This window comes from Leptonychotes weddellii, chromosome 2 (assembly GCF_054177405.1).
Source record: "Leptonychotes weddellii isolate Sample4059 chromosome 2, ASM5417740v2, whole genome shotgun sequence".
NCBI classification, from domain to species: domain Eukaryota; kingdom Metazoa; phylum Chordata; class Mammalia; order Carnivora; family Phocidae; genus Leptonychotes; species Leptonychotes weddellii.
This window is the reverse complement of record NC_138370.1, coordinates 54,630,185-54,641,156: the sequence shown is the minus strand read 5'-3', so window position 1 is coordinate 54,641,156 and position 10,972 is coordinate 54,630,185. Positions and strand designations below refer to the sequence as shown.

Sequence of the window (10,972 nt, the reverse complement as noted above, 5' to 3'; positions counted from 1 at the left end):
AAAACTTGTATAGTTTGTCTAATTTTCTAGTTGTTTACAGCTAGAGGGTCTCATTCTAGTTACTCTGTCATAGCCTCGACAGGTATTTGAAAGTGTTTTGAACGTTAGTATCTTATATGGGGCAGATACTCTCCAGATAACTACAACCCAAACTACACCATTCTCTGTTGTCTTTCATATAGTGATATTACCACTCTGACCCCAAAGACTTTGGAGTATGGGATTCCTATCTATACCAATTATTGCTAACCATTTTGGTGTCATTTAAAAAATATGTCCCCCAGGTTGCTGGGGCGCGGGTGTGGGGAGAAAGCGACTGTGGGAACGTGTCTCGACCGAGCGCTTGGATTCAGCTTCTTCATTTCCAGCATGGAAGAAACTTACATCGATTCCCTGGACCCTGAAAAGCTATTACAATGCCCCTATGATAAAAACCACCAGATCAGGGCCTGCAGGTTTCCTTATCATCTTATCAAGTGCAGAAAGAATCATCCTGATGTCGCAAACAAATTGGCTGCTTGTCCCTTCAATGCTCGCCACCAGGTTCCTCGGGCCGAAATCAGTCATCATATCTCAAGCTGTGACGATAAAAGTTGTATTGAGCAGGATGTTGTCAACCAAACCAGGAACCTTGGACCAGAGACTCTGGCTGAGAGCACATGGCAGTGCCCTCCTTGCGATGAGGACTGGGATAAAGATCTTTGGGAACAGACCAGCACCCCATTTGTCTGGGGCACAGCCAACTACTGTGGCAACAACAGCCCTGCAAGCAACATAGTTATGGAACCTAAGAGTAACCTGGCTTCAGGCATGCGTGTTCCCAAGTCTCTGCCATATGTTCTGCCATGGAAAAACAATGGAAATGCACAGGAACTGAATAGCTCATCAAATGCCAGACTCTAGAAGACTCTTGCTTCTTCCTGCTACCAGTGGGTTCTTCGTGGTTTTTTTCCTCCTAATCTAATTATAGAAAGATAAACTGTCTGTGACTTTCAAACTGACAAGTACCTTTTTTTTTCCTCCATGCTTTGAGTCTTTACTCATTTGATGCAACAAATGAGTTCGAGGGCTGCAGACAGCCCTCAAACTCAGAACTGTTTCAAATAAAGCATCAACGTAGATAGCTTGAAAAAAAAAAATATGTCCCCCAAAGCTGAGTCTAATAAAATCTTCATTGTTAGGAAATATTCAAAAAAAAAAAAATCTCTTTGTTACAGTCAGTTGAATTTTCCAGAGACTTAGAACTGCTCTGTTAAACACAAAAAAGTTTGCATTTGAATGGTTTTAAATTAAACTCTCTAAAACACATCAAATATATCTACCTTTCTTCTTATAAAGGGTACGTGAAGCATTAACCTTTTCTTTGATGGCTAATGGTCATCATTATAAACACTGGCTATTATACTTTATTGAAATTCAATCAAATAAATCAAAATAACTCTTGAGAATGATGTCTGAGGAAGGTTATTTCAGTATCTTTGTTTAGAATAAATGTTCAATTTTTATTACTGTACTGTAGTATATTTTTCAAGTTATATGGCTGTGGCAACAAAATAACCATACAAAAAAAGTTAGTAGCTCAAGCAAGGTTTAAGTTCATTTCTCCTACATATAAATGTTCAGAAGATGGTGCAAGGTCCAGCCTTGTCAGGCAGCTCTGCTCAATGAGTCTTACAGAGTCCCACGTTCTTTCTTTCTGCCTAACCAGTCATTCCTTCAGGTATTTCCTCATCTGCAAAGTTGAAGATGGACATTGTCCTGTCCACTTCCTCTCCCCATAGGAAAGAACAAACAAACAAACAAAAAGATAGAAGAAAGGTAACTTTGGCTGTGCTGTGTACACAATCTTATAATAGTATTTATTTACAATGTTTTCAAGTTCAAAACAGTCCATCTTCAAAACCGTATTTTTTAATGCTTAAGAACCAAAACAGATTTTGTTCACTAAATAGTAACAATTTATTCATTTCTTTATTGCATACCTGATAGATAACAGGCTTATGTAATGCTCTATAAGTGAATCAAAGATGGTTCTTGTCCTCCAGATACTGGACTTAAATCTAATCGAGAAGACAGGTAGGCACACACATACTTATAGTAGATGCTTACGGTTGCCAAGTGTAAAACCAGGGCAAAGGAATACTCTCAGCTAGTGCCTAGGGAAGGTGTCGCCGAAGAGGTAATCTTCGACCTATACTTTGTAGAATGGGTAGAATTTTGGTTAGTGTAAAGAAGAGAGGATGTGAACAAAGTTATGGAAGCAGAAAAGAGAATTTCTAATCTGACAGGAAGAAAAGATTCATGCTGAGAAACAATGTTGGGGAAGGCAAGAAGCCTGCTCTTGAAAAGACCTTGAAACAGATCCAAGTGGATTGTTTCTTGGTCTTCCTTTGTGCTGTTGCTTTGGGGTCAAGGCTGGTACAATAGAAAGATTTTCATCATCTGAATGTCTTGATCATTGTAGTGCTTTAGAAAATCGCTTTGATAGTGTTAGGAAAGATAGACTTGGAGAAAAAATAAATGCAGGGAAGGTGCAACCAACACAACAGTGCACAAGTCAGTTGATAAAGGACTTAAGTAGGGAGTTCTTTGTATTGTTAGCTCCATTATATATATATATAACTGAACATTAAATTTAATGCAAGCATTTGACAAGACTGAGAAGGAGAAGTGGAGAAAGCCATGGATCTACTTTGGTGAGTGTTTGATGGGTCTACTGTAGCAGAATGGCTTAAACAAAAAATTTATAGTCTTACAGTTTTGGAGGCTAGAAGTCCAAAATCAATGTGTGAGTAGGGTTGATTCCCCTGAGGGCAGTGAGGGAAGGATCTATTCCAGGCTTCTCTCCTTGGCTTGTAGATAATGGCTGTCTTCGCCCTGTGGCCCTTCACATCCTGTTCCTTCTATATATGTCTGTGTCCAAATTTCTCCTTTTTATAAAGACACTTGTATTGGACTAGGGCCCACCTTAATGATCTTGTTTTAACTTGATTACTTCTGGAAAGACTATCTCCAAATAAGATCACACTCTGAGGTAGGAGTTAGCACTCCAGCATACCTTTTTTTTTGGTTCGGGGGAGACACAGTTCAATCCATATGGCATCGTAGCAGCATAATTCCCATATTCTCACGTCATCCCCTGTGTGCACGTCATGTGCAAATTAATCTTTTTGTCAGGGATGAGTCATATTGAATTAGGGGCCCACCCTTCTCTAGCAGTGAACTCATCTTACCTAATTACATCTGCAATAGCTCTATTTCCCAATAAGGTCACATTTTGAGGTCCGAGGGGTTAGGACTCTCACACTTGCAGCCTAAACTTGATGACTAGCCCTTTTATTTTGTTTGCATTAACCCATTTCTAAAGACACCAAAATCTTTGATCACTTTAATCATCAAATTCAACTTTTCTCGATCTTCTTTTTTTAATTGGAAAAAAGTTATAAAATACACTGTTTTCGGGACGCCTGGGTGGCTCAGTTGGTTGGGCGTCTGCCTTCGGCTCAGGTCATGATCCCAGGGTCCTGGGATCGAGCCCCGCGTCGGGCTCCCTGCTCCGCGGGGAGCCGGGAGCCTGCTTCTCCCTCTGCCTCTGCCTCTCTCTCTCTCTATCTCTCATGAATAAATAAATAAAATCTTAAAAAAAAAACAAAAACAAAAACAAAAAATACACTGTTTTCAAAATTCAAACACTGTAGAATAGAGTAAAAATTTATGTTCTGAGCAACCCCCACCTCAACCTTAATCTCATTAACTACTAACAATTTATTGTATATCCTTCCAGATATTTTCTACGCATGGATAATAATATACACAACATTTTTCCACATAGGTACATATAGATTTAAATCATTTTTTAAAACAGCAGCAAATAATTGTTTGTTACCTATTTAACTACTGTAGCAAGTTCATGGATATGACCAGGAGATGATAGTAGCACACAAAGAGCTTTATTTGGTAGGAGCTTTGACAGATTTGCATTGGGAGGGGAGTCCTTCAGCTCATGACATCTTCTAAAGGCAATGCTGAAGGCCACTAACCAGAATGGGAAGAGGGGGATTAGAGAGAGGGTTTGGAGAAGGGGCTGTGTGTCTAGGTGATTATTAATCACCAGTTTGTGGGGAGACTCTAAGCCCAAGAGCTCTGAAAGGCAGGAGCAGCTTGGGGTCTTTATAGCCCCAGGGTTTACCTTACCTATGGCTAACAGATTTTGGGTGATGGTTGGGTATGCCAAGCAAGGAGGCTCTAAATGCTTTTAAAAAAATCTCCTTTTTTGAACTGTATTTCAAACAATTGGTTGCATAAAAATTTGAGTTTGGCACCACCTGGCTTTTGAGTTATGAGGTCCCAGCCTGCTGTGAAGGTGAAAACAAAAAAGGCCCATATACAGGGGCCATCTTTAAACCATTTACATAACAACTCCCTATTGAAAGACATTTTATAATCTCTCCCCAGCAAGCATTGTCACAAACAGGTCAAGAGAAAAATTATATCATGTATAGCAAAAGGCTAATTTTACTTATATAATCAGTATTTCTAAAAATAAGTAGGATAAAATGATAAAGTAGTGCAGGCTACTCCAAAATCAACCCTGAAAAATGATAGAAACAAGAAGGTATTGGCAGTTGGAAGTAAAATCACAACTGTGAGAATCCCTAGGAGGATGGGAACTAGCGAATGATGGGGTGGGAAGTAGGTGGAGAACACAACAGTCGCTTGGGAGGAGGACATCTGTGGCAGCTGGGGGAGGATGTGGAGAGGGTGTAATTTTAGCTCCTGTCTCTCTTACTTTACCTTAGTAATGTGGAACATCCCTGGCCTCCCAGTAGTGTGAGGCACGAGCAGAGAAGACAGAACTCAGCTAAAGTAAAGAGCTGATGAAAACGGGTGCGGGTAAAGTAAGGAGCTGATGAAAACAGGTGCAATGATGCCCTTGGACCTTTGCACCTCCTGCACTTCTTGGCAGCAAAGGTTCTGCTGTCCCTGGAGCTCTCTCCTTTGAGACTTGATCCTCCTTGTTTTCAAATTTTCCAAGGACACAGGTGAGAGTATGACTTTGAGCACTTCCCCAATACACATTATAGTAGGACAAGAGAGCTGATTCCATCAGTGAAATGTGATGTCACAGGTTCAAGAAAAAGACATACCTGAGGAATACAACTGTATGAAAAGAATGTTAAAAAAAATAATTAAATTGAACAACACATGCCACATAAAGCACACTTTATTGGATGAGCCAATAATTTTTTAAAAAGGTTTTATTTATTTATTTGACAGAGAGAGAGAAAGAGAGAGCACAAGCAGGGGGAGCGGCAGACAGAGGGAGAGGAAGAAGCAGGTTCCCTGTGGAGCTGGGAGCCTGATGTGGGGCTCAATCCCAGGACCCTGGGATCATGACCTGAGCCTAAGGCAGATGCTAAACTGATTGAGCCACCCAGGTGCCCCTCACTGCTTTATGGAATTTACCACAGATTATTTTTCTATCCTTTTGTTAAGGAACAATTAGTTTTTTTCTACTTTGGGCTATTATTAGCAATACTGTTATAAATACCTTGTTTTTATATCCTGAGATACATGTGCCAGAGTTCCTAAGGTATACGTTTGGGAATGACAATGCTGGGTTAGAGGATGTACACATTTCAACTTTTTAGAGATTGCCAAAGTGGCTTTCCAAAATCCAAAAAAAAAAGCTTCCTCTTGAGGTCAGGAATAAGACAATGATGCCCAGTATCACCACTACTCATGCACATTTTTATCATATTAAGGAAGTGCTGTTCTATCTCTATTTGTATGTATTTATAAAATCTAAAAAATTTGAGCCTGTAATTTTAATGTGGGAAGATATTTGAGTAACTATTTTTTAAAATGATAATGGTACTATTCAAGTTTTCTATTCTTCTGCATACATTTTGGTAGGTTATATTTTTTCCTAAGAATTTGTCCATTTTATTTAAGTTAATTTGGTCATAATTCCCTTTATGCTTGCATAATATGAAGTAATGTCACCTTGCTTTAATTCTGATATTGGCTAATTGTATCTTTTCTAATTTTTTTAAGTGATCCTGCAGGAATGTATCAACTTTATTGTTCTTTAAAAGGAAACACATTTTGATCTTCCTGATCTCAATTATATATATATATTTTTTCTATTTCAGTAATTTCTGTTCATTATTTTAACTTCTGCTTTGAATTTCTTTTGTTGTTTCTTTTCTGGACTCTTGATATGGATTAGTTCATTAATTTTCAGCCTTTCTTTTCTCTGGTGTTTATACTAAGACTCTAGTACTTATACTAAAAGAGCTAATTACTGCTTCAGATGTATCTCACAAATTCGGATATGCAGTATTTTGTTATTTTTTCAGCCCCAAGTATTTTCTAATATCCGTTATGATTTCTTCTTTAACATATGACTTATTTGGAAGTATAATTCTTAATTTCTAAATATATGGAAATTGTCTAGCTATCTTCTTGTTGATTTCTAGTTTAATTGCATGGTGGTTAGAGAGCACATTCTGTAGGATTTCAATCCTTTCTAATTTGTCTAGACCTGCTTTCTGGCCCAATATATGATCATTTTGGTAACTATTTAATATATGTTTGAAAATATATGTGTTCTTACAAACACTGGAAGCAGTATTCTGAACAGATCCATTAGTTCAAATTATGTTGTGGTCAAGTCTTTCAAATCATTGTTAGTATTTTACCAGCTTGTTCAATTAATTATTGAAGAAAGGTAATTTCCTAACAGGGCAATTTGTTTTTCTACTACTCCTTGAAATTTTATCAGGTTTTCCATTATATATTTGGGGCTATGGTACTAAGTAAATATAAATTTAAAATAGAAACTTTTTATCATTGAGAAGTAACCTCTAACTACTTTTTTCTATTTTGTATAACATTCATATATTTATACCAGCATTCTTTCAGTTAGTATTTGCTTAGCATGTCTTTCCATTTTTTATTTTTAATTGTTCTGTTTCCTTATATTTTAGATGTATCTCTCAAAAACAGGACACCGTTGTATGTTTTAAATCCAACACGAAATATTTATTTTTTAATTGGGAGCAGTTAGTACATAATTATTGTTAAATGGATTTAAATCTACCACCATATTTTTGTTTTCTACTTTTCCTATCATCTTGTTTCTTTTTTCCCTTATTTCCTTGCTTTGAGTTGTCTGAGTATTTTTTTAATCATTCCATTTATTTTCTCTACTTGTTTTTATCCTATTCAAAGTTACATATCCTGTTTCTATTGTTTTAGTGGTTGCCCTAGAAATTGTACAAGTGTTCTTATTGTATCAATATCTAGTACCAATCATTACTTAACCCCTTAACCCCATACATACACACACACACACTCACACACATCTCTCAGAGTATTTGTTAAAGCACAGGAAATTTTCTCTAAAGATGTCTCTGAACTGTCCATGAACTGTCATGACTGTTATTGAGTCATGGGGGCATTGTATTGGAAGGAAGGGGGGAGATTCATTCTGCTTATCAGAGTGGTGTATATCACATTAAATCATGACCAAATGTTAGTCATCATTGTTACTTGTAGGCTTTCTTTGTATAACTCACTTTTGCATTTGCTGCAGGATATTTTGAGCATGATGTCTTGCTCATAGTCAATGTTATTTAGGGATTGAGTCTGAATGGGGAAAAATTAAGTCTTTTATTTTCAAAACCCGAATTAAAATGAAAAAAATATTCTCAGGATAATACGGTTTGTTGAGTTGTTGGCAATCTGAAATTTAGGAATGGGGTAGGGCAGGTATAGATTTTGTGATTAGTAAAACAATTAGCAACAGCTGTAACAGCCAGAATAAGAATTGAATGCTCACTGGATTGGCAGTAACATAGCCCTCAGGAAGCTGACTGGCACTGGGCTGGACTCGGGGAATGGGGTAGGGAGGGTACAATTTGTATCATAAGAAATGGTGAAAGCATAGAAGTAAAGTGAAATGTTTTGGATTAATTGAAGTCCTCAGTAGACTAATGTTTCCATAGCATATATTGTAAGGGTGACCTTCATAGTGTAGATTCACATAGAATGCACTTGCACACACTTAAAAACCGTATGAAAATGCCTTGCCCCTAGATTCATGGATCTTCTGGTCACAAATTCTTGGTTACAATTTCATCTATTTTTTTGAATGGATATATTTGTTGATTAAATACATGTACCTGCACATGCCTATCCAGACACACCCAACTTCACCCTGCCTGTGGCTTCTTCCCATACCTACTTTTCTCTTTTCATTCAAGTGACAAGATTCTCTCCCTGACCACACTCTACTCAGGCTCCCCAAACTCTTTTTCATCTAGGCCTAGAATTTTGGATTTCCCTTTCTTCTCTGCAGGGTTCATTTTTAGCAAGAAAGTCAGTCTAGCTAGAGTCCTCCCATCCTCTACATCTGGTCAAGCTTGATATCTTTATCTAATCAGTTTCCTGATCCTCCACCATCTTCCTGGTGATGTCTGATCACAGTGGGTACTGACTATTGCAAGAATCTTGTTAGGTTGGTTTAGCCAGAATGCCCCCTTACTCCTGACGTTTCCTCTTGGTAATTTTCCATCCATCACCCCTCACCCTGCTCCTTGGCTATAAATTCCCACCCGCCCAATCTGTATCCCCCACTGCAAGACGCGGTAGCAGTGATCCTTATACACGCCCCCTGAATAAAGTCTGCCTTACCATCCTTTAACAAGCCTCTTGAATAATTTTTTTTTAGTATCAGTCTCTGCTCAACTCTCATTTTCAAGAGGATCTCAGAGACAACCACTTGTAAAACAACTTTCCTGCCTATGCCACCATCTTTATTTTCCTCAGAGTAATTATACTATTTGAAATAATAATAATAATAATTTTATTTATTTATTTACTTAATTATTTATTCACTAACACTCGGAGTATCCCCAAAGCCTGGCACACAGTAGACAATCACATATGTGTTGAACGCATATACGGTCTGTGGAATCCTAACAAATACAGGTAAAACACAGACTCTTACACATTGCGAGAAGAAAACAAAAAAACTAGGTTGGAAGGGTTCTTGGATCTGTAGAAGGGCCCTTAATGGGTGAAGAAACTGAGACTCAGTTAGGGGAAAGCCTTGCTCAAGGTAACGGAGGTGAGCAGAGGGCCTTTTGCCATACTAGGACGTGGGCCATCTCCTAACAGTCTAACGGGGAGGGGGCCAGCCTCTGCGAGGCAAGAACCTCCAGCCTCGTCGGGAGATGCTGTTCAGCTGGGGGCTGTGCACCAGGGCAGATGATGCAGGAGATCAACGCCCGGGCCTGGGACACCACTAGCCAGGAGCGTCTAGCATCGGTAAGCCCAGCTCAAAGGCTAGGCCTCACACTGGGCGCTGGGCCAAGTTCACCCTCCCGTCCCAGGCTCCCTCCCACCGTTTTTGGCAAGCCGGCCAGGAGGCTGCCGGCTGGTACGGGGCTGAAAAGTCTAACACGGGATAAAAAGACATGGTCTTGGTTCCCGGGAACTTTTTAGAGAGACGTACTTGCCCCTCCCTTTCCGGTCGGGTCGGCCCGGTCTTCTCCGGCAACCACGTGTGTTTACGCTGGACTTTTCCTCGGAGCTGAAGCGGTTGTTGGTGTTTCCCTCATCTGGGCTGCCGAGGTCCTGCAGGGCCGTGAGGACGTCACCATGGTGGGCCCCCTCCTGCTCCCCTGAACCCGCTTGGCTCTCTGGAAGGCCCCCCTTGGGCAGACTGGAGGGAAGGGGGCGGTCTTGGGATACTAGGAGAGGGGACCGGGGCTACTTAGGATTCTACTGGTCCGTACACTGGGGTGGGGGGGTGCAGGGCAGGACAGTCCCGAGGTGGCCGCCTGGCCCCGCGTCTGGACCTTAAAGTTCAACTTCTGGGTTCTGAAGTGTTCACAGAGTGCCCTGTCCCTCGGGAAAAGACTCACGTTTACATTTACTTGCTACTCACTAGTATGTGGGGGGCGGGAGGATGGTGTGGGGGGAAGGTCGGCAAAACTTGGGAAAGTGTTGCCTCCATACCGGTGTGCCACCTCTTGCCGGTTTAGACTGCTTAGGCTCAATCTCTTCTTTCTTGGTGTCCTGTCGCCGCCCTCCAGTGATGTGCTCGCTCCCCAAATCCTCCATGCCCCCCCCCCCCAGTTCCCTCCAGGACGCTCAAACTATTCTGTTTTTATTAAAAATTGACTAGATGCAAAAGAGTGTTTACATAACATAGTGAAGTATAAAGATTAGTAGTGTAAGGAACTCTCGTTTATCCATTATCCAGTTTAAGAAATAAAACTTCTGAAAGATTCTGTGTTTCCTTCCATGGATCTATAACGTTCAGGAGCCCTCAGGTAAACAGTATCTAAATTTTGTATTTATAATTCCCTTGCTTTTCTTTATAGTTACCACTTATGTTGTATTCCAACACGGTTGTTGTTTCTTCTTGCTTTTTTAAAAATTTATTAATATTCATTAGAATAATTCTTGAATAGGAAAATGTTTCCTATTCATTTTCAACCAGTTTTTAATAAAAACAACAATGTAAAAAAGTTTACAATCTGGTAAAAAGTTATGATACTCTGGCCACAAGGTCTTTTATTCTCTTTGTTCTTTTTCCTTTTTCTTCTTTTTGTTGTATGCCTGTCATTTTTGTCTTTCACATCTATACGGTTTTTTTGCCTTAGATCATACACGTTTGTATATGTATAATTTTACTCTTTTCGCTTATCACTGCACTTGTGTTATTTCCAACCCTTTATAAGATAATTTTCTTTTTTCTTTTTTTTTTTTTTAAGATTTTATTTATTTATTTGAGAGAGAGAGAGTGAGAGACAGAGAGCATGAGAGGGAGGAGGGTCAGAGGGAGAAGCAGACTCCCCGCCGAGCAGGGAGCCCGATGCGGGACTCGATCCCGGGACTCCAGGATCATGACCTGAGCCGAAGGCAGTCGCTTAACCAACTGAGCCACCCAGGCGCC

The 10,972-nt window shown here is 39.8% G+C and overlaps 1 protein-coding gene and 1 pseudogene across 1 annotated transcript in view; both read left to right on the top strand.

Moving 5' to 3' along the window:
• Positions 1-290: 290 nt before the first annotated feature.
• Positions 291-997, top strand: LOC102726341 (gametocyte-specific factor 1 pseudogene; annotated as a pseudogene).
• Positions 998-9,512: 8,515 nt separating this feature from the next.
• The window catches only part of TMA16 (translation machinery associated 16 homolog), a 30,241-nt gene continuing 28,781 nt past the window's right edge, over positions 9,513-10,972 (top strand). Inside the window, exon 1 of the mRNA XM_081811305.1 lies at positions 9,513-9,672. Coding sequence (XP_081667431.1) covers positions 9,670-9,672 — 3 coding nt within the window. The 5' untranslated portion in view covers positions 9,513-9,669. The remainder of the gene's footprint in view (positions 9,673-10,972) is intronic.